Source organism: Miniopterus schreibersii (genome assembly GCF_964146895.1).
Source record: "Miniopterus schreibersii genome assembly, chromosome: 11".
Classification (NCBI taxonomy): Eukaryota; Metazoa; Chordata; class Mammalia; order Chiroptera; family Miniopteridae; genus Miniopterus; species Miniopterus schreibersii.
The window spans coordinates 44919726-44944223 of NC_138111.1; the positions used below are offsets into that span (position 1 = coordinate 44919726).

General features: G+C 39.3%; 1 protein-coding gene across 2 annotated transcripts; it reads left to right on the plus strand.

Annotated features, from left to right (window-relative positions):
- The first annotated feature begins 2120 nt into the window (after positions 1-2120).
- Positions 2121-22285, plus strand: CD274 (CD274 molecule). Of its 2 annotated transcripts, XM_081151315.1 has the most exons (8): positions 2121-2206; positions 6444-6561; positions 7383-7449; positions 8927-9268; positions 15284-15568; positions 17511-17618; positions 19029-19088; positions 20143-22285. In XM_081151315.1, exons 3-8 carry the CDS (start codon positions 7398-7400, stop codon positions 20163-20165), a joined length of 870 nt encoding a protein of 289 aa, XP_081007441.1. In that variant the 5' UTR covers positions 2121-2206; positions 6444-6561; positions 7383-7397; the 3' UTR covers positions 20166-22285. The 2 variants fall into 2 exon arrangements, with proteins under 2 accessions (XP_081007441.1, XP_081007440.1); XM_081151314.1 differs by lacking the exon at positions 6444-6561 and having other exon boundaries at positions 2149-2206.
- The last annotated feature ends 2213 nt before the right edge of the window (positions 22286-24498 follow it).

Consider the following 24498-nt stretch of genomic DNA (forward strand, 5'->3'; position numbering starts at 1 on the left):
CAGTAAATTATTTGCTCAAGATTACTCAGCTAGTTAGTGGTAGGTGGCGCTAGAGCCAGTTTTTTTTTTTACTTGATAGGCATGACAACATTAGCAAGTCATGAAATGTATGTTCTGGGGTCTTGATGGTCATTTTTAGAAAAATGAAACGTTAAATAGAAAATATCAGAGGAACTAAATTTGGGGAAACACTGCTCTATCCCACTGTGTGGCCTCAAAAAGAGATTTGCAAGAGGGAGCATTTTGAGCTGAATCTCCAAGTCTATTGTGATTCTATTGAAGCTAAAGAGAATTTCACATTCTCCACCAGATTCTTTTTTTTATCCTCACCGAGGATATGTTTGATTTTTTTTTTTTTTTTTTTTTTTTTAGACAGAGGGATCAGTTGCCTCTCGTATGTGCCTCGACCAAGGATTCACCCCACAACCTTTTGGTGTCCAGGACCATGCTCCAGTCAACTCAGCCACCTGGCCAGGACTCCCCACCAAATTTTTAAGGCAATATCATTCTCAGTAGTTTCCCAAGTTAAAAATAAAAATAAATATGTGCTATTCTGAGAATGTGAAAATTCTTACTTGGGAAGGAAATGCCATAATCAGGCCAATGGACATCTGAATATTCATTCATTTTACAGTATTTTGAGTTGCAGTTGAAATGAATAAGTAGGGAAAGCAAACAATGAAGAATTCAATGTATCAACTTAAAAACTACAAAGTTTAGCCCTAGGTGGTTTTTCTCAGTGGTTAGAGCATTAGCCCATGGACTGAAGGGTCCTGGGTTCGATTCCAGCCAGGGGCACGTACCTTGGTTGCAGGCTCAATCCCTGGCCCCAGTGGGGGCTGAAGCGGGAGGCAACCAATCAATGCGTCTCTCTCACACATCTATCTCTGTCTCTGTCTCTCTCCCTCTCCCCCTTCCACTCTCTCTGAAAAGCAATGGGAAAAATATCCTCAGGTGAGAATTAAAAAATAAATAAATAAAATAAAAATGACAAAGTTTACAAAGAAGGAAGTAAGAAGGAGAGAACGAGAAAGAGAGGTGAGCACCTAAAAGTCTACTAGCGGTGAATGCTTAAGTAAATTATGCCACCACCCTCTGAGTGAGTCACATGGGTTCAGCTGGGGCTCATCTGATCAGTTACCAGAAGGGTGCTCTTAGCTCTCGCCTGAAAAATGCTACCCCAACCTGAATAGCAGGACCGCGGTGACCCACAGCATTCTCACAAATTGTAACTCATGATGGGAAGTTCTTTTAATGACGAGGCAACTGAAGTTTCATTATGTCGAGGAACTCTGGGGAAGTATCACAATACACCGTTTAAAAATATATTTGTATTAGACACACCCACTTTCTAGAATAAAAACCAAAGTGGCCTGTCCTTTTACTTTCTACCTGCTGCAGAATTATGTCCAGTTGTTCTGTCTTCTAAAAGCTTTTTATAGAAAAGGGGGGACCCAGATGGCAGGATTGAAGGCGTCCGGATTCTGACGGTGAGACCAGCATCTGAAACCCCTAGGAGCTCGCAGTCCGGAGGGATGAAGTCCCGGCTCTCCCCTGCTCCCCAGGTCAGCCCGCCCTGGCTTTTTGGTTTTTTTGGGGATGTTGCTTTCGTTCTTGAAGGAGTTCTTTTTAAAAGCCAATTTATAGGAAGCCTCGGTGGTAAGTTTCACTTTTAGTTTCATGCTTATAAATAGTCATTCCAGGGACGCAGAATCTGCTAATCGGCTAGTTGAGTGTTAAAAAAAAAGAGTGCCGGCCGCCTGCGGGAGCAGAAGGCAAACCCGCACGGAGGGCGGGACCACCCCGGCCGCGGCGCGCTCCTGGGGACCCGGCTCGGCGGCGCCTCCGCGCAGGTAGGGAGCCTCCCGCCCCTGCGAGCGACCCCGGCGCGGGATCTCTGGCCCTCTCGCCCCGCACTTTCAAAACGTGCGGCTCACGGTGCCCTTTCCTTGAGGTAGAGCGAGGAGAAGGGAAACGGGCGGCTCGATGGTTGCGGGGGGCAGGGTGCGCGGTAGAGCCAGTTGCTCGTGCAGGGTCCTGGGCACCGGCAACCCGCGTGCTCTTCCGCTGGGCGGGATCTTGTCAGCAGCAGGGTCCTGTGCGTTCATAAATACGGCCCTGAGGGCGCCAGGGGATCTAGAGCGACGCTTCTGGGCTGGAGGCCGGGATACCTGGGTCCAGGGGCATCCTCTGCTACTGCCTGGGGGTAAGTCAGCCCCCCTGCAGCCGCTCCTGAGGTGCTTTCCTGCAGGAAGACCCAGGATGCTGGAACCAGAGTCCTTCGCCCTCTCTGTTCTGGGGACTCTAAAGAAGCCCTGAAGGAGGGCGAAAGGAGCCGGGTGAAGGGGGTGGGGAGTTAAAGCATTTCTTAGACACGCTGGCCTTGGCTTATGTCAAAGTGGAGTTTGGGTTTGTTTTACAGCACAGGGAGTACTCCCAGTACCATTGTTCCACCTTTGTTTTTGGCACCTAAAATAAATACATAGACAAACTGTGGATGCTTTTTCTATGGATTAAATAGCCTTCTAAATGTGTGGGGTTTTTGTTGTTGTTGTTGTTCTTGTTCTTGTTGTTTTTTAATGGTTGTATTCCATGGTGCTGGTTTACCGAACAGAAATAATCCCCCATGTTGTGCATAAAGATTATTTACAGTTGCCGTGATTTACTGTTTTCACCACTCCCTGGACGTTTTTGCTCTCTGGGACAAGGCTGATTATTGCCTTCAGGTATACTCTTAGAAGCATAATTACTGAGTCAAAGAGTCTGAGTATTTTAAAGGCCTTTTGATTAAATGATGATGGAAGGAGATTGGACTTGGGGTGGTGAAGAACACAATACAATATACAGATGATGTATTATAGAATTGTACACCTGAAACCTATATAATTTTAATAACCAATGTAATCCCAATATGTTCAATAATAAATAAGTGATAAATAAAATTAAAATTGCCTTCCAGAAAGATTGTGACAGTTCACATTGACAGTTGACAGTTGTTTTTAAGAGCTATGATACTTTCAAGAAAAAAAAAATAGCTTTTTTCAGTGGAAGAGAGTAGCAGAGGTTATAGGACAGCAATTACTGTGTAGTCGTAAAGGAAGCCATGGAAATATTGTGGGGAATCGAAGCCATACCTGGGAAATGTACAAGTGTGTCTCAGGGTCACTGAAGGGGCCACTGAAGATCAACTCTCTTGATCTATTAATGGGGTGAGTTTTCAGCTTACTTGGAGATACTTTATCAAATTCTAAGAACTTTAAAAAATCAAATCATAGTTTTATACATTGGGTAAAAATCAAAGGAAACCCTAAACCAACATATATCATGACACTCTGTGCTTCCACTTTTGAGAAACAAAGCTTGAATTCTTTCCCTGTCTCTTCCTCCTATACATTCACCCTTGTGAGGTAGAGAAGTAGTATCAGTTCCATAGTATTATACTGGGTTCTCCCAGGGACAAACCTGCTTCCCCATCCTGAATGAACCATCACTTATTCCCTAGTTCACATTTCCTTGGTCTTTCCTCTCGGTTCTTGTCTGGGAATTCAGACACTCATTAGCAAAATTAGTTGTAATCCATGAGTAGATTTAATGTCCCTCTAATTTATTAAACAGTTCTTTGCTTGGAATTAGGGTTATCTTAAGTTTTCTTCTGCCCAATGAGTGCATTTGTGTTTATAACAGCGCATTTGTATTTTGTAATTGTGGTATATCAACTCTGGCCTAAGGAAAGCACAGCCAGGTAGCTGCTGCAGCAGCCTCATTTCAACAACCTTTGTGTTCTCAAGGCCTGGATGCCATCCCTATCCCACCCACAGCACATATAGTAAGGAGAGAAATAAGAATTATGCACCTCTCACTAGCAAGAGGATGATGACTCATTTTATTTTACCCTTTGTGTATAAGTATATTAACATGAAAGATCATATAGATGGTTAAGAAACCAGTAATATAAATAGAACAAAAAAATGAGCAGATAATTCCCAAAAGAACTAAAACAGTCAACAAACATATGAAAAATTCAAACTCCTTTTTTTTTTTTAAGATAATTTCTGCCCTCACTGATTCTTGTGTTAATAATGGGCACCTATTTTTTTTTCAAGTTGTGCTTTTTAAATCAAATTAGAAAAAATATTTTTAAAACAATACCCAGTGCTAGGTGAAGATACAGTGTAACTGGTACCAGTTATCCACATTTAGGAAAATGTTCTTTCTCCTTGATCAGTAATTCCACTTGGGAAAATCTATCCTGACGGTCTAGCCTGGGGCCTGGCACACAGAAGACACTTAACAAATATATGATGAATACACAAATACTTTAGACATTGTAAATACTGGAAGCAATCTTATAGTTTGCAATAGAGGAACTAAATGTTATGGAACCACTAAATAAGATGGTTATGAATATCATGCAGTAAAATGGGAAATATTTATGTCATAATATTAAATGAAAAATGGGTGTTAAATATGTGACAAGGTTTTAATTACTTTTTAAAAGATTCATAGGGGGAAAAGACTGTTAAAAATGTGCTAAAATGCTCACAGTGGTTGTGAGGTTTCTCAACATTAGCACTATTGACATTTGGGGTCAAAATGTGTCTTTGCTATGGGGGCTGTCCTGTGCATTGTAGCATGTTTAGCAGTGTCCCTGACCTCTACCCCTTACCCCATTTTGACAACTAAAAATGTTTCAGGTGTTACCTGGGTTAAAGTGATAGAATAGTGGATTGTTTTTTCCTTTTTTTCTCATTTTGCATTTATATTACTTTAATAATGAAGAAAAACATAAAAATAAACAAATGTCATTATTTTACCACAACTCAGATGTTTGTGATTCTGGGTGTTTTTTTGTTTTTTAAATCCTCGCCCAAGGACAAGCTTAGAGAGAGGAAAAGGGGGAGGGAGAGAGAAATGTGAGAGACGTATGTATGCTCCTGATCCCTCAGCCCAGGTATGTGCCTAACCAGGAATGGGACTGGCAACCTTTTGGTGCACAGGACAGTGTTCAACCCACTGAGCCCCTCCAGCTGGTGGGATTTTTTCGTTATAGTACCCTGTTTGCCAAATACTCTGCAGATTGGCAAGGTGAAATTGTTTATTAAATTTTGTTTTTATTCTTTTCTGAGAATGAAAGTAAAACATATCCATTCATTTGAAAAAAAATCATTCACAATCTTATCTCCCTTTTTTTTCTTTTCATTCTTTTCTCCTGTCCTTTCTTCCTTTGAAAAAAAAATAGAGAGAGGTGAAAACCTACCTGTCCTCCCTCTTATTTTACTCCTAGAGATGATCACTGTCAGCACCTCAATATGGTTGATTCTGGACATCTATGTTTAAACACACACAGACAGAGATTTTTCTTTAAAAAACAAAACAAAAGTGGATTTCTGCTACATACACGGTTCTGCAACTTTTTATTTTATTTTAATATATCTTTCTTGATTTCAGAGAGAGGAAAGGAGAGGGAGAGAGAGAGAGATAGAAACATCAATGATGAGTCATTGATCGGCCGCAGCCCACAACCGGGGCATGTGCCCTGACCGGGAATCGAACCCCGATCGCCTGGATCCTAGGTTGGCACTCAACCGCTGAGCCACGCCCGGCCGGGTTGCAACTTACTTTCTACATCTCTGCACAATCAGTACATATACATGTGCTTGATTCTGTCCTTAATGGTATTACATTGTATGATTATACCAAAATTTATTTGACCACTTAGGTTATCTAGAGTATTTCCAGTTTGGGACTAATATTAGCAATGCCATCCCTTTACATATATTGTTATATATGTATGTGTTTTTGTTTTTATAGGATATATTTCTAGAAGAGGAAGTGAAAGCTCATATGACATATATATTTAAATTTTTAATAGAGACTACCAAATTGCCCTCCAAAAAAAGGTTACATAACTTCATACTCCTTCCTACCATTAGAGGGCGAGAGGTTTATATCCTCAACAAACAAACAAAAAACATTAAATATTAGGAAGCTTTGTGATTTTAGTCAAGCTAATAAGTGAAAAATGGTATCTCATATCTTAACTTTATACTGTTTTTAAATTGATGAGATTGAGCACTCTTTCCTTTGTTTAAATGTCATTTGCATTTCTTATTCTCTAAACTGTATGTTAGAACCTTTGGTTCACTTTCCTGTTGGGTTGTGGGTAGTTTCCTTATTGATATTTAGAAGCTATATATATATATTAGGAGCATTAATCTTCTGCCTTACATATGTGTAGCATTGATTAGTTGATCATTTGTGAGTTCTGGTAAGTATGCAGAGGTCAAAAGGGCCCTAAGGAAAAACTGACTTTCTTCTCAAAGTGTATAAATGTACGTATAACACAAGAGAGAAACTGTGTTTTCGTTGTTGCTGTTGGTTTGGTTTTTTGTTTTTGTTTTTTGAATCCTCACCTGAGAACATTTTTTTCCATTGCTTTTCAGAGAGTGGAAAGGAGAGAAGGAAGAGAGAAACTGTTTTATTAAATAAACAGCTTGGGTGAAATCCAGTACAAATCTTTTTTATTTACTTCCCTACTTGAATATAAGCTCCAAGAGGAGAGTAAGTTTTCTTTTCTGTTCACTGATATATCCCCAGTGTCTAAAATAGTGCCTAGCACAGAGGAGGTGCTCAATCAAAGTTTGCTGAGAAAGAATTGGGAGAATTTCAAGCAGGATGACAAAATGTAGCACAGACTCTAGACAAATACCCCTCAAAGAGTGCCTGTGAGCCTTTCACATCTTAATATGAATCAGTCAAATCCAACTGTTTCTCCTTCTCACTCCCCCTGCTACTAGTGGAATCAGTTTATTGCAGGATAGCATTTATTATCTGGCATGAGTGAAGGGCAGAAGAGGAGATTTTTGAAGGATGGCACCTGGGGGAGATCTGGCATGGTTGGAGTAGTGATGTGGAAGGCTGGAATCATTAATTAAAGGTTATGATGAAAGTATTCAGCTACTGGAGGTGTGGGATGGAATGCATTGGGAGGTGGGATGATATGGACGCCAGGTTCTCCTGGCTTTGACATTTTGCATAGGGCTAATTTGGATTTCTAAATATGTTATACTGCAGAAAAAAACGGATGAAGTAATGGAGAATATTTTGGTTCAATATTTTCTACTTAGCTCTATTGAGTGTGCATTATAAGTTTTTTGTGAAGCTGTAATTAAATTTTAAAATTCTCATCATAGTAGCTTTTTAAAAAATTTGCTTTAAGTGGCTCTGGGATATTGAGTGACGGTATTGAATTTCTAAATCCCCTGCTGCATTTCTACAGTTAGAAGTCAGTCATTGTCTGGTTATCAGAAGACAAGTCCTGTAATGTCTGGGTATTTGATTATTGAGTGAAGCCGTTTCATTTTTGTGTTTTCCATAATTAGGTCATTTCAGAAAAAATGAGGATACTTCATAGTTTTACATTTATGGCCTACTGTCATTTGTTGAAAGGTAAGACACCAAATCCTTGTATTATGTTCTATATTTTAAATATTTTAACCTTAAGTTAAAAACTAAAATAATTTAAAATGCATATAGTTTTTAATAGAGAGGGGATTCTGTTTTTCCTTCTTTATTTCATAAACATTCCATAAACTCATATCATTGGACAAAGATTTAGGTAATATGGACAAACTGAAAGAAATAAAATTAACTCTCCGTTATCCATTACGCAGTGTCCATTTCTCAGGTATACTTACTGAAAATATCTGGGAAGATTGCCTTTGATGTTTGTTTTAAACAAAAGAAGGATCATTTTATCCACCTTGCTTGGTGACCTGCTTTTCCCTGAAGAGTATATTCTAAGGAAGAATTATGGAAAGAGTCAGGGTAACAACAGTACTGGCATCATCCTAAGCCCACCCCTAAATCTCCATACCCGCATACCTGTGACCACACAACTGAGCAAGAGTTTAGGGCTGCAGTCAGGTGCTGTATACAGAGGATTCGGTCAATGATGGACTGCATATGCCATGGTGGTCTCTTAAGATTATAATGGAACTGAAAAATTCCTATCACCTAGTAACATCACAGCCATCCTAATGTCACAATGCAATGCATTACTCACGTGTGTGTGGTGAGGTTGGTGTAAACAAACCTGCGCTGTCAGTCGTATAAAAGTATAGCACGTACAATTATGTGTAGTACATACTTGATACTGATAATAAATGACTACGTTACTGGTTTATGTATTTACTATGCAATACTTTTTATTGTTATCTTAGAGTGTATTCTTTCTACTTATAAAAAAAGTTTGTTTCTAAACATTTTGCCATGTTAGCCCAACAGCAGCCTCATACATCTTGTGTTTACCAAGTCTCTTGATTGCATCATTTTCTCTTGTGCTTGATTTAATCTCATGTTGTTTGGTACAGTAACACATCATACAGGCTTGTAGCATGGGAGCAATACACTATATCATATAGCCTAAGTGTGTAGCAGGCTATACCACCTAGGTATGTGAAGTGCACTCTGAGGTTTGCACAACAGCAGAATCTCCTAGCAATGCATTTCTCAGAACGTATCCCTATTGTTAAGCAGTGCATGACTGTATTGGAATCTATCATTCAGACTACTCAAAAGGCAAATAGGTCTCCAGTCAAAGGACATTCTGGGGATGTTCACATGAGACAAAGTCTTCAGGTTTTAAGACCCCATCACCATACAATATTTCTACAGTAATGTATGTTTATGAATTTTTGGGCAACAACTTGTTTAGATAATTTTATTATTTTATCTCAGGGATGTGATAGAGAATCCCAAAGTGTGTTTCAAACTCACCAGATAAAATATGTATTTTAGGGAAGTAAGTCCTTAAACATAATTATCACATAAATGACCAGGTAAAGGGTTTATAAGCTGTGTACTCATTGTGTAAGTGTTTTGAGGAATTTTCCATGTTCTGAAGATTGGTCATTTTTCTTTTCAGCATTTACTATCACAGTTACCAAGGACCTGTATGTGGTAGAGTATGGCAGCAATGTGACAATGGAATGCGAATTCCCAGTAGCAACAGAGTTAAACCTGTTTGCATTATTTGTCTACTGGGAAGTGGGGGAAAAGAAAGTTGTTCAATTTGTCAATGGGGAGGAAGACTTGACGGTTCAACACAGTAGCTACAGCCAGAGGGCCCATCTGTTGCAAGACCAGCTCTTTTTGGGAAAGGCTGCACTTCAGATCACAGATGTGAAATTGCAGGATGCTGGGGTTTACTACTGCTTGATCAGCTATGGCGGTGCCGACTACAAGCGGATTACTTTGAAAGTCCATGGTAAGAATTATTATAGATAAAGAGGCCCGACCTTTATTAAAATAATATTGCAATGTTGAGAACTTTTCATTCTTGGAAGTCCACTATTACTCTCCACAGCAGCAATCTGTTCATTCATTCATACACTCATCCAGTGAGCATTTCTTTTTCTTTTTTTAAAAAAATCCTTACCTGAGGACATGTTTTACTGATTTTAGAGAGAAGGAAAGGGAGAGAAAGAGAGAGAGAGACATTGATATATGAGAAAAACATCAATCAATTACCTCCCTTATATGCATCTCCACTAGTGATCAAACCTGAAACCTAGGCATGTGCCCTGACCTGGAATCAAACTGGCAACCCTTTGGTGCACAGGATGACACTCCAACAAACTGAGCCACACTGTCCAGGGCCCAATAAGCATTTCTCAAGCCCCTACTACTTATAGTCCCTAGAGATCTAGAGCCAAACATGACAGAGCCGTGTTCTACAGAATGTTCAGTTTTCCTAAAAATAAATTCTCAGTCTTTACTTTGCTATTATTATAAAAATAAAACATATACTTGCAAATAATTTAGATACTATGGATGGAAATAAAATGAATTACAAAAGTGCCCCTCCTCCCTTTACCACCATCTTCCATGGCATTCAGACATAGCCAGGTAACCACTATTTGTGTGTTCCCTCCAGGATTTTTTTTTATTCGACGACTATTTTTATTTTATTAGGTCTGCCAGCATTTCCCTTCCTTTGAACCTCTCTATGTCAAAATCAAATAAATATATTAAAAACAAACCTCACTATAAGGTTCACATTTAAAAAGACTTGAAGTCAACTTATAAAGTCAAAATATAATTATATCAAGTATGTAGAGGAAACTATTCTTCCTTAGAGATGATATAAACTATGTTCCCTGGGCATTCATCTTGAAAATCTATACCAATGTTATCTTGGAGTGTTAAAGAGGAACCGTGAGTGACAAATCCTTGGGTTCTGAGCCACAAATATGTCATCAGGTCACCCTGGGGTCAAAGTTTGGGTGGCTGCTAGATAAATAAAGGAAAACACCTTAGCTCTCCACCTCTGCTTTCACAATTAAGATTCCTAGAATTGAGAGCTGAGAGGATCCCAGGCAAGAGCAGCTAACCCAAACTCCCATAGAACAGAAATTCCCCCAAAGGATCTTCTGCTTACATACTTCACACAGTGACACCCCTGTTGAAATTACTTACTGATATTGACTTGAAATCTGCCCTCCTTACTTATAGTTTTGAAATTATCTGTCTGCTTTTTTTTTTCACCTTTTAATATGTGACTAGAATTAAATCATCATCCCTTGGTCTTTCCATTCTTGGTATAACTACCATCAATCTGAAGGTCAATAAGTAGAAAAAGTTTGAATTTATCATAAAGGGATAACTGATCATTATAAACTCCAAAATCAAAATTATGTAAGAATTAGGAGAAATGTATCTATTTTATGGTATATGACTGGGTCTCTGATTCTGGCTCAATTAATGCTACTATTGTCAAGAAAATGTCACTTGTGTTGTGAAATAGATTTAATTTTAATTATACTTTTACCATATGCTTCTCCAGAACAGTGATATTCATGAAAACAGAATAGTGGGATCCCAAGTTGGGATTTTAAACTTTTCTTAAGCCCATCAGCACGTATCAGGCACTTACTGTGTTTCGATGCATGAAATAAATTATCAAGACTTAACCCTATAAACAGCCAGCATTGCTGGATCTGGGATGGGGAGGAAGAGCATAAGCCTGGCATTCAGGTAGAAGGAAAGATAGAGTGTAAGTTTTTGCTTCCAGAAAAGGTCCCTTATTAGCCTGTAGGGGGTATGCAGAGAATGGGGCAGCTGTCCCTACAGTGAGAAAGGGTGTTCTTCCAGGTCATCTGGGTTCTGTAATGTCCCTTTTTCATAGCTTGACTCCATAGATCTCTGGCTCTAATGGTTTTCCCAAGGAGGGGTTCCTGGTGGAGTAATGCAGATGACCAACATCTGATCTGTCTGACTATTTTGTTTTATACTATAAATTACTAAATTGTCATCCTACTCCCCACCCATCTTATTGTCATACAGTCGTCTTGGGGGTTGAACTGAGCTGCACTGAGAGCAAGCCAGCCACCAAATTTCAACTGAAGCAGAGTCACCAACAGAACTTTGATGTCAGGGTCACATGAGCTATATAATTCCAGGAAGTAGAGCTCCTGAGTCACTCCATATGCAAATGATTTCACAGTAACACTATCAGGCTTCTCTTCCCATCACTGCAAACGTGTGGCAACATAGCTTCCCCACAGGGAGTTTACTCGCCGTGGCATTTTAAATGTGAAGCATTTCAAAACTGAAATGTGAAAGAATCTAGTTTTGAATTAACTCTATTATTATTATCACTTTGAGTGTGAGTGTTATTGCACCTTTCATGGTTTTTTTTTAGTTTAAATACCAGATTTTCAAACATCCAACTTTCAGTTGAGAAACCTGTTTTCCTTTAATCGTTGAACCTAATAGCAGGGGAAATGAAGTGCCCTTTTATACTTTCAAGACCTTAACTGGGATTGGGCAACATAAAGACAAATATTGCATAGTTAACCTGATAAAGCTAATTTGTTCCTGTGGTCCCAGGGTTAATTGCTGTCATTCCCCACCAACCCCATCTCTCCCCCAAATTTACCAACCAGCCCTTTAAAGTTTTCTCTATAACATTTATTCCCCATGTAATATATCATGTAATGTATCATATAAGTGAATCTACTTTATTTATTGTCTTGCTCCTCCTTCTAGAACATATACTTCACAAAGGGAAAGATTTTGGTCTCTTTTCATTGCTGAATCCCTAGGACTTGGCATGTAAGAGTAGTAGTGTGCATAGAAATGTTTGTTGGATGAATGAATGAAATATTTCCTCAAACAGGATAAGCTTAAAGATTTTGAAACATGAACAGGTTTGGATGTGGAAAATTTATTTCCAAGACTGTTCATCAGGAACTGTCAGTACTTTCTAATGAGTGCACTTAAGTGATAGTAGTAAGAGGAGGAGGAGATCTAGTAGTAATAGCAGCAGGAATTAACACTTACGTAGTACTTATTAGGTGCCGGGCTCTGGCCTACGCACTTGGCCTTATTAGCTCATTTCAACCTCAAATATCTTTGGAGTAGGGGCTTCATCATGTCTAAGATGCATATTTTTTACATTTTATATCTGTGAAATCTGAGGGTGTCTGTCAATAGTAGCATCTTAGATTCAATAGTATGTGGTGGTAGTCTTATTCCACAGATGAGGAAACTGAGGTTTAAAGAAATTAAGTAATTTGCCCAAGTTCACTCAGCTATTAAATAGTAAAACCAGGTTCTAAACTCAAGCAATCTGGCTCTGACATGTGTGCCCTTAACAATCAGCTTTCACTGCCTGCGTTTATACCTCCAGAGTGTGTATCGAGTTGTGTGTTGACTTCAAAACCACCATAAGCTTTTCTTGGTCTTGATATGACCATTGCATTCACCCATGTGTGCTTTAGATCTAGTAAACCAGGAGTCTGGCAATGCTTTTGATTACCCACCCCATCAGTAAAGCATGTTAAACTAACACACATCTGTGTCCATGTGTGTGTGTGTAGTTATAGGGAATACATTGTGCTAATACATAGTTGTCTCATTGGAAATTTACATTTTTAGAAACCAGAAGAAATTGAACATCACCAATTTTATATGGTTCAGATTAATACATTATACATTCTATAATGTACAAAAACAGACATTTTAAAGGATGAAATAAAATTTAATAAATAATATTTTCAGTTTCTTGCTACATATGATGCTTCACTATCATTAGCTAATATTTTAAAGCACAATATATCTTAGATGAAATTCATCATTAACAAAGATACATGGTCTTGACAACCTTGAGATTTTATTTTAACCAATACCTTGTCAGGTTCAATTAGGTACTTACTGTTTTAACTTCACAAAGAGATGGTAAAAAGTGTTACTCCTGACATTTCTTTTTGGTTTGTGCTTGAATTATTAGTATTATCTTCAATTCTCAGTTTCTTTGTGGGAAACTTTTTAATAAGTTGTTTATTTTGTAAGCAGGTTAGTTTAGTTAAAATTAGATAAGAGAACCTGAAAATGTATAATAAGCCCAAACAAGTCACTGATATCCCTTTGGTATTATAAAATTTCTCTCTTCCCACAAGACCTTCTGTGGCACCAGTGTGAGGCCCAGTGTCAATCAGTAAAGCTTATTAAGCTTAGATTATTTCTTAATTGTTATGATAAAAATACATATAAGTGGAAGTTTTAATATTTTTCCTATTGCCCCAATACATGTGCCCCCACTATAGAGACTAATGTAGTGGATATTTAATCAATGAGCAGAATGAGTCCACTCTTTTACTGGGCCCCTGTACGTGTACCCCTTTTATATATATGCCTAAGAATGAAACAACGGTCTCCTTTATTCTTATACCATTAAAAATGATAATGGAAGAGTAAACAAGCATACATTTTACCTTTAACTATTAACTGTGATTTTAGGCTTGAAATTTTAGTTGTCGAGAAATCAAGTTATATACTATATGAACTAGGCCCTTTTATGGTAATGTTATTTCATGAAGTGTAATCAGTGGATTTGTTTTTTTAATGATTCTTAAACATAACAGATACAAGGTTGAGGACTCAAGTACTCATGAAAACCATATTTATGTGCTTTCAAATTGTTGATTTTCAATGTTTTCATTAGTGGTCTTATTGACTTAAGAGCACAAAAAGGTCACATCATTATTTCAGTTTTGTTTGTTTCTGGCTATATTAAATCTCTGTGAATACATCATGTCACAAAGCCATTGCTAGGACTTCACTGAAGGAATACAGAGTTGAGGCTCTAGGTGGACCAATAGTGGTTACACTAAAGTATTATAGGAGTAAAATAAAGATTATACCATTAGAATAATAACATGCTTGTAATGAATAAACATGAATAAAGGTCTTAGGTGATATAAATGCACTAAATAATAGTACACTGGGTATCTTAATCCTAAAAGGGTCCCAAACCAATGATCTAAAATTTAATCAAGCTTTCTTCCTTGCATATAATTATTTAAATGATTTATTAAAATAGGCAGCATAAAAAAAAAGTTTAAAAACTATGTATAATAATGTGATATTCTGAATGAGATCCTACAACAGAAAAAGGGCATTAGGGGAAAAGTAGTGAAATGGAACAAAGTGTGAAGTTTGATTAATAGTAACGTACCAATGCTGGCTCCGTGGTGAAGTAAGATGTTAACAGTGAGGGAAACTGAGTGAGAAGTATGCAGGAACTATCTTTGCAACTTTTCTATAAATCTAAAACTATTTTAAAATAAAAAATGTATTTAGATTTTTAAAAGTTTTATCCAGGAACATGTGTCAATTTTTACAATGACATCATATTATTTTCATACCTAATTTCTGATCATTGACCTAAAGTTGAAAAAGTGAACAGGCCCATCAAAATCGGATTTTGTTGTTGTTTACTCAGTAATCTAAGAAACAGCACTGGCCACCTGGAGAGATTTATGTTTATAAAGACAGCATTATAACAACAAAAGCAAAACCCAGAAATAAATTTAAGAAGAAATGTGTCCTGTGTAAAAACTATAAAACTTAACTGAGAGACATATGAAGACTTGAATAAGTGGGCAGACATATTTTATACTTAGATAGAAAGACTACTGGTTTAAAGATTACAATTCTTTTTAAATTAATCTATATATTTACTTCGAGCCCAATAAAAATAGCAATATATTTATAGCAAGATAGTTCCTTTAAGCCCAAACTTGGCCAAAGTGAGAATAGAAGAGTTGAGGCAGAACTAGCAGGGGTTCCTCAGTGCTGAGACATCTAGCCATTAAGCTGATTTTTATGAGAACCAGCCTGGATTTATATTCTTTCTAATGTGGACAACACCAAGCCACACGTCTAGTTCTGTGCTAAGTGAAAGCCCTGACTTCTCTTCTTTCTGCTCATGACCTAGCCCCATACCGTAAAATCAACCAAAGGATTTCTAAGGATCCAGACACCTCTGAATACAAACTAACATGTCAGGCTGAGGGTTACCCCGAGGCTGAAGTCACCTGGACAAGCAGTGACCACCGAGTCCTGAATGGCAAAACCACCATCACCAGTTCTGAGAGGGATGAGAAACTTCTCAATGTGACCAGCACCCTTAGAGTCAACACAACAGCTAATGAGATTTTCTACTGCACTTTTCAGAGATCAGGTCTTGAGGAAAACAGTACAGCTGAGTTGATCATCCCAGGTAATATTCTGAATGTCTCAATTAAAACGTGCCTATTGCTATCCTCTGGCACCAAGCATGATGTCTGTTCATCGTAGGCATTCATTGTTTGTTGAATGAATGGCACTATATTTACAAAATACATCCTGCTTCCTCATCTCCATTCATCCAAGTCATACTGCTATATTTATTAAATATTTATATAATATTTACATATCAACATGTATTTATTGAATATTGTCCACGTGTTAAGCATTAGGAGCTCATAGAAGAATAAGACAGTTCACATTCTTCAGGAAACATAAGGCAATCTCACCCAGGGAGGAAGCTGGGGGACCCGGGGGAGCACCTGAGAGGAACACTCAGCTCGGGCCAGTTTTCAGGAATCCAAGTCTGAGCATATAGAGGAACTCCTTTCTTTCCAGGGTTTCTGTGGCAAGAAGCAAATGGAGTGTGCTTTCCTATTTTACTCCAAATGGGAGAGGTCCTTCCTCCCCATCTGCTTCCCCCAAGGTAACCTATGACATTCCAACTCAAGGCAGTCTGCTTAGTGCATAGGACATAATTGTGTGGCCCTGGGCAAGTTACCCAACTTCTGCGTGCTTCACTTTCCCTATATGGCTATAACCTGTTGGGCAAGATTATCATTGGAGTAAATGAGCTACATTGTGTGACAATGATTTGAGACCCTTGCCTGCACAAATTCAGCTATTGTATTTTTTGTCTCCCTGCCCTACTGAAGTGTGCAAAGTGGGTAAGGCAGTATACAGTCTGGTGAAAGGCTCAGCCCTTTAGTAAAAGTGAGGTGGGCGAGCAGGATGTTAAATAAAACCAGAGGTGTTCTGAGAAGCATTTCTCACCTCCCTCTCCCTTGCTAGACGTTGATAGTAAGGCTCAGGCACTTCAGAGAAAACTACAAAAAGGGTAGAGAAGCAATAATAAAATACAACCCAGGATGGTCCTGTGAATAAAAAGAGAAAAAAAAAGTTTAGAAAATGAGAGATACTCTTACTGGGATATGAGTTACTTTAGTAAGAGCTGCACTAGTGGGTTCCTGCCATTTAACAACTCTTTTATGACAATTTATTTGTGGGATGACTCAGGATAACCCACCTAACTGCTTGGAATCTGTTTTGTCATCTGTAACCTGGGGATTTTTTTTACACCTGACACACCTAATTTATAAACTTATTTTGAGACTCAAATAAAATAGATATGAACAGGCTTTATAGACTGTAAGCTACTAGATGAAGGCTGGCAGCTGTTGTGGCTTTAAAACTTGAATTAGGTAGTTGGGGATCGTGACTAATGGTGGGAGGGAGGTTAGCAGTCTCTGAGCATCGAGTGCCATGGGGACCCCTTTTTCTTCCTTCATGGGACCACAGACAAAGAGATTGGGAGATTGGTGAGAGGTGCCAATGATTAGATGTCCCAAGATTTAGACTATGGAGAAAGAAAAGATAACAAATATTGTTCCCCGGTCATGACCATGGACATAGAGAGGTAGGCATTCTTTGGCAGTGCTGGTTGGCCTTCATATTCCATCTTTGCCATGCACAGTAGTCTGTTAACTTCTGTATTAAAGAATGTAAGAGAAAGTGAAGTAATCAAGGCTGCCATTTGGTACTGAGCAGCCACTCCCCGTGGCACTGTGCTAAGCACTTTACAAACATTAGCCTCACAGAAGTATTACTGTTTCCATCTTGTAGGCTGGTTAAAGGACTTGTCAAAGTTAGCAAGTGGCAACAGAATTTAACTCCAGGCCCATCTGTCCAAAGCCTGGGCTTCTTCTACTTTTCCATGCTGCTCTCATTTTCGTATCAGAGGTATCTCACCATTCCAGCCACTCACTGGCCGGGAGCTTTTGGTATTTAAGCAAATTAACCTAAAGTTAACCTCAGTTAGTTTCAAGGATGATTGCTATCTTTAGTTTATTTTTGTTTTGTTTTGTTTTGTTTTTCAGAACTACCTCCAGTTCCAGGAAATGGGAGGACACGCTTGGGAATTGTGGGAGCCTTCCCACTGTTACCTGTAGCCCTGGCCTTTGTTATCTTCTACCTACGAAGAGACGGTATTTCCTTTATTGCAAGGGTCTCCACCGGGGGTGTGGGGAAACGTATGGGGGTGCTACTGTTGTTACAGTGGTACTTAGGAGGCAGAGCCAAGGATGCTAAATCTGCTATAATCTGCAGGGCAGTCCCAAGGAACAGGGAACAGTCCTACCCCCAATGCTAGCAGTGCCCCCACCAGGAAACACCGATTCATAAAATGCTGCCTTCCTATCAGCCTTTTCTTTCAGGGCTAATTTTCAGTTATGCAAAGTAGATTTTAGCTGTGCCGCCGTGTGAACCTGTGTATCACCTTTCTCCAGTCCTGCTTGTTTTGGTGTCAGCATCACCTACATCGGAGGGCAGCAGTGAACACAGTAGTAGCATTGCTGAGGGAGTGACAGTTGGATCATGACTGCAGGGGAACCTGACTTGCCTTTGCAACAGTGTCTACTGTTTAATAGCAATCACGGTGACACTGAGCAGGACTGCTGGATGAAGGTCCACGTGCACCAGAGTGAGGGGTGGGAGAACAGGGATGTAGAGAGGCTGAAGAAGACCAGCGTCCTACCGCCTCTTTCTGTTATGCAGATAACTAACAACCACACAGCCTTAGAGGAGAGAAAAAGTGAAAATACTTGTTGGTTCTAGTTGAATGTGAATCTTACATTAGTTGCACTGCTATATTGAGCTGGTTTCTGGGTACCCTAAGTTCTAAAAATAGTTTCTTCTGTAGAGCTGTGATACTTTTACCATAGAGTATTTTGCTGAGGGTGCTATGTAATTTTCTAAATAATTTGCATGTGCTTGTGTCTGTTTACTTATGGCAGTAATAAAAATGCAGGAAAAATGGGTCTATTTAAATAATTTCTTCCCATTTTAAGATGACTCAAAGCAAACATTTCTCCAATTCTTTGAGAAGTTTGCATAGAGTTCTCTGATATCAACAGGGAAGTAGAAGATGGAAGGGAATTCCAGTAGCTGTTGAGAAATTCCCCACAACCCCTTAAGAGGGTAGGTAGACCTGGGAAAGTAGTGTAATTGAGGGAGTGGAGGCTGCTGATTCTAAAGACTAAATACTTAGCAGAACATAAACAGCCAAAGTATAAGGATCCAGTTTCAGTGACAGAAAATCAAGATGGAGGTGATTTGTCCAAGAAAGTGACTGTTACCAGCTTATACCTGGAATATTTTCCTGTGGGAAATAAAAGTATATATATGCCTAAAGAAAATCTGGGAGCGAAAGCATGTGCCCCAAGCTGTTGAATTAACCTCAGGGGCTGAGACCTGTGGAATAAGGAAGTTTACCAGATTTCCTGGGGGATTAAAAATGTTCCGTAGGAACCTGGAATTTAAACTTGAGTTGCTGTGCAGGATGCAGAGTTGTGTTTTGTGGAAATAACAATGTGTGTATGTGTGGTTGTTTTTTCAAGTGAAACTTATGGATGTGGAAAAATGTGGCACTCGAGACACGAACTCAAAGAAACAAAATGGTAAGAATATTAGCAGGGATGAGAAGTTGAAGGGAAAGGAAACATAAAACCAAAAGTAATAACAAGGAGAAATCTATCAGCCATGATCCCTCTTCTTTTTAAAGAATGCCAGCTGTTGGAACTACTGGCTTCTTTTTGCTTTGCAACTCTAATATAAGAGCTACTCCCCAGCCTGAGAGGATTTGGGGATGGCCTGGAGAGCGGAGGAACATGAGCTGCTTTGTGTGTGCGTGTTGGGGGTGCGGGGGGGGGCCTGGAGCTGGGGAGGAGGCAGTTTCTCTCCCCCAGGTTTCTCCTGCCTTGCACCCTAACCTCCCTGCCGCAGGGGACCAAGCCGACTTATGTGACAGATCGATGGATAGAAGCAGTGTGTCAGGAACTGTGTTTACTGCTTCATGTACAGTACCTCCTTTAATTCCCTCCCACCCTTCAAATCAAGGAGATAAATACTAGGATTACCTTCATTTTATATTAGAGAATACAGGGCCAAGAAGATCATGTAAACTGCCCCAAAACGTACAGCTGATAAGTGACCAAAATCAGGCTTTGAGGCCCACTAGCCTGACCATAGAACCTTACTCTTGACCCATCTGCCTGATTCCATTTTACCACAAGTGTCTACATTTATAAAAGATCTGAAAGACCTCCCCCAACTGATTAAACTAAGAAGAAGGGTATATTAAGGTTTTAAATTCTTTTTAATGTAGTTAGAAACCAAACTTCACAAGAAGCCCAAGTTTAAAGTAGTCTAATCAGCTTGGACAAGCTCAGGCAGGTTTCCTAGCACCCCTTCATGTTGTAAAGCTAACTAGTTAATGTTGTTTGGTTCATTTTAGGGTGACCAGCCATCCCAGTTTGCCCAGGACTAAGGCGTTTCTCAGGACATGGGACTCTCAGTTTTAAAATCAGGACAGTCCTGGGTAAACAAGGGATGGTTGGTCACCCTTTATCAAGTAAAGGTACTTGAGCAAAAATATATTCTGCTTCTTTATCTTCTTGCAAATGTCTTATATCAGCTAGCAAATATAAAATGTTTCTCATTATTACTCTCCAGCTATACAGTTTGAGGAGACGTAATCCCGCACTGGAACTTCTGACCTTAAAGCAGGGCTTCTCGACCTGTGGTCCGAGTGTGTCGGGGCTGAGCATGACCAGAGGTGCCAAGGGACCAGCGCCTGCAGGCGATGTGGGGCTTGAACGGCTCAAGCACTGGAAACGGAAGCTGGAAAAGAGGTGAACAGGCAACGACGGAGGCAGAAAGCACAGCCTAGCAGGAAACCTCGATACCTCATAGTGCCTATGAAAGGGAAAAGGGACACTTCTGAACGATGAACCTCCATGTGAATTGAACATCACTCATCCTAGGAAAACAAGTTGAGATTCTCTGGTTTAATGGTCAGTTCCTGCAGAAGTGCCCTTTGCCTTCACTCAGTATCTTGATTGTGAGCCTAGTGTTGCAACAGCATTTAAGTGTGAGTTATTTCTATTTATTTTGAATCTGTGGGGTCTTGTCATGTCAGTGTGGTTGTGAATCACTTCTTTTGAAGATATGTAGCAAACTAAACTTTCTGCTTATTGACTTATATGTGTCCAGTAAAATTTATAGTATTTGTAAGGTGCTTTGTATCACCTATAATTATTGTCACATAGGAAGCACATAGAATAAACCATTGGTTGGTACAGGATATTACCTTATTTAACTCACTGATGCTTTGGATGACTTAAATAATCTTGTTCTCATACCTCAAGTGTCTCAATAATCTTATTATCAGACTTCAAGGTACGCTATATTACTATGGTAGCTGTTACACTTAAATATCAGCTTTACTGATAGGAATGTGGTATCTTACATGCATCATTTCATTTAATCCCTGTAACAACTGTGTGTGGAAAACTCAATTTAAAAATATATATATATATCTTTATTGATTTCAGAGAGAGGAAAGGAGAGGGAGAGAGAGAGATAGAAACATAAGTGATGAGAGAGTCATTGGTTGGCTCCCTCCTGCACGCCCCCAACCAGAGATTGAGCCCGCAGCCCAGGCATATGCCCTGACCGGGAATCGAACCCTGATCGCCTGGATCCTAGGTCGGTGCTCAACCGCTGAGCCATGTCTGGCTGGGCACAGAAAACTCAATTTTTATCCATCTCACAGCTGAGGTATTGGTAAGTAGCAGACCTCAGATTTCCAGGACTGTCACCCACTTCTGTAAAGGGAAACTGGATGATACAGGATGGAATGGAATGGAATGTCCTTTTAGAATACAATTTGTTTTCTAAATTATATTCTAAATTTAGAATACAAGCTGTGTTTTACCTTCCTCAAGAAATTCATTCATTCAGAAAACATTTAGGAAATGCCCTTGCATGTCAATCACTGTGCCAGGCAGTGAGTCTACAAATGTGAGCAAGGTAAAGTACCTCCCCTAAAGGAGCTCATATCATGATGGGGCAATTTATAGGAAAATTTGTTATTACACTTAGTGTAGTGTCATAGCATACGGTGTTGGAGGAGAATGAGAGTGAGGGAGAAAGTCTAGAAATGCTGCCAAAAGGAGGGGGAGCACTCTGGGTGGCCTGTCAGTGTGTTCCTGGACAATTGAAAATATTTTAATAATTAAAGCAATTTTAGTTTATGAGAAGATATCAATATTTTTATTTTTTAAGATGTCAATATTTTTTAAAACTGTAGAAAATAACTCTTGAATTCCTTTTGTGTCATTATATTTACCTCTGAATAATTTCCCTTTGCCATGCAATCTGATATTTATATAGTGCCTAGTATTAACAGTTCTTTTTTATTTAAATGCAGTTGAATTTTGAATTTATACCTTTTCATGATTCAAAATTCAGAAAGTCCATTAGGAGACATTAAAAAATCTCCATTCCATCCTGTATCATCCAGTTTCCCTTTCCAGAAGCAACCACTATAATGTCTTCTCCTGTCTTTTTGCACGTATTCATTTGTACAGTACCCCTTCTTTGCGATGTACAAGTGGAGGTCAAGTCTATTCACTCCACTCCTAAGTCTTAATGCCTTTTCATGGTGTTAGATTGATAAAGCACTTTATCCCTTTGTCTTGTGTTTCATTGTGAATGACATAGGCAAAAATGATATGTAATTCTGCGTTTGGTTGTCATTGTATACACCCGCATTAATTTAATAAAATACTCTTATTTATTTTGTTTCGAATACAACAGCATGATCATTTGCTTATTTTCTACATGCCTTATAAAACCACTCCTAGTTTAACATCCCAGTGGAGACAGTTACTTGAAAGATCTGCAGCCACCTTCCTAGTTATTTTTTTTATCATAGCTTCTATGATTATACAGCACACTCCTGATTCCTGCATGATGAAAAATGCCAAAAGAATTATTTTTAAAAGGACCTTGAAAATTTTATTCTCTGTCCCCCAATAGCTTCTTTTAGAATACCCAAAAAAGATTCAAAACTGTGTCATCCAAATTGAAGATCTGAAGGAGGGAGGGTGGGAGGGATGGAGTGGTCAAGAGAACTAGAGGGAAACGAAGGGGCTTTCCTTCATGCGAGTACTCTTCTCGGATCAGTAAACATGAATGTGGAAGCCAATGCATATCAAGCTGGATGTAGTTCAGTCTTCAGGTTCTGAAAAGGAAATGAGAAACCTAGAATGAAGCCAAGTTTAGGATTGAGGCCTGGGACAGTGTGACACCATAAGAAGATTTGTGGCTTTAAAACAAATGACACTTGTCATTCAAGGAGTGTAGAACTTTTAATGCGTCATCTAGTTTAATTTGTCATCAAGTTCATTTTGATCATTTCTCTGAATCAGACACTCAAAGGTAATGATGATTTCTAAGAATACATGTAAGTAAGACTGTGACATTAATTTAGAACGGATAGTAAGTAACCAAACGTTGGCTGAAATATACACTTCTTAGTTTCTCAGTTATTGTGAAGCTATCGTATTTTGGCTTCATTTTTCTACTAATGGATTATCTGATTGCAGATTCCATAGTAGAAAAATGCACTTGGATGGATAGGAAACTTAGAATATCCATTTCCATCGGAGGAAACATTATCAGTAAACACAGATTCCCTTTCACCTCCTTCCACTCAGTGTGACCTCTGTAGGAGATCTCTTCTTGCAGAAAATGAATATCTAATCCTGTCTTGCTGAGGAGAGAGAGGTCAGGCTGGGGAGATGGGCAGCCATCTGCACTGTGGAGTGAAATCTTACCCACAACCCCAGGATTCAGTCCCTCACCAAAACCTTTCAGGCCAGGTGACAAACCAGGGGATGATCTGGGGGTTGGGAGTAGGTCAGAAATGTTAAGGGACACCCACTGCAGAGATAGGCCTGAGGAAATGGGCAGCAGCAACCTGGTTGAAAGTGAGGTGAAGGGAGGTGAAGACCCACCCAGTCTCTAAACTTGCATTATCTCTAAGCTGGGGACTAGCCAAAGGATCATAAAAGGGATCTCAATGCTTTGAGATCCCTGGAGATGAATGCGATGGTGGTATAATGAGTTCAGACAGTATTCCAGTGCCTACATTTTGAGGGGGGTAATTTTCAAGATGAGATGTAAACAGGTTTACCAGAAGAAGGCATTGTGGCAGGATTGTAGTATACCTCTACATGTTAATCTGATTTTTCTCTGTGTATTTCCCTCTACCTCTGCTCTCTTTCTTGATAGCCTGAAGGTAGATTTCCCTCCGCATCCCCATGCCGAAGCTCAGACATAGAAAGTACCACATGATAACACCTCAAATTCTACTCACAATTCTCACAATTCACTACAAATAGCTCAGCGGGTCACAGTTACTCATGGGCATCTTCTGCAGGCCAGGCATTTACAGTGCATTGTGAGGAAGTTAAATATTAAATGTGGCTCATGCAGTCATGGAGCTTATAGTGTGAGGAGACAATACATACGTTGATGAAGAATTAATAATTCAAGTGTTAGAGAATATGAGACTTTAAGAAAATGTCTCAAAAGGGTGAAAAGAGGACAGCAAATGCTGTGAAACAAAGGAGGAAATCCTAGGTGCTAGGAAACCTTCAGCAAGGAGGCCAGATTCAACTTGGACCCTGGAGAATGGAGAAGTGCCTACTTACAATGTGGGCCTTAGTCCACTCAGGCTGCCATAACAAAACACCACACACTAGGTGGCTTGTAAACAAGAGAAGTTTTTATTTCTCACATTTCCTGAGTTTGGGAAATCCAACATCAAGGCACTAGCAGGGTTGTGTTCTGGTCAGGACCCTCTTCCCGGCTCATGTGTCTTCATGTGGTAGAAGGAATATGGGGTCTCTTTCATAAGAACAGCAATCTCATTCATGAGAGCTCCATCTTCATGACCTACACACCTCCCAAAGGCCCCTTTGTCCTAATCCCATCATCTTTGGGATTAGGATTTCAACA

Excerpts from the sequence above, each read along its gene's own strand:
- CD274 (XM_081151315.1), top strand. The coding sequence starts at position 7,398 with ATGAGGATACTTCATAGTTTTACATTTATGGCCTACTGTCATTTGTTG. Across the intron at positions 7,450-8,926 it reads CTACTGTCATTTGTTGAAAG|CATTTACTATCACAGTTACC; the intron begins GTAAGACACCAA and ends TTTTCTTTTCAG. Across the intron at positions 17,619-19,028 it reads CTTCTACCTACGAAGAGACG|TGAAACTTATGGATGTGGAA; the intron begins GTATTTCCTTTA and ends TGTTTTTTCAAG.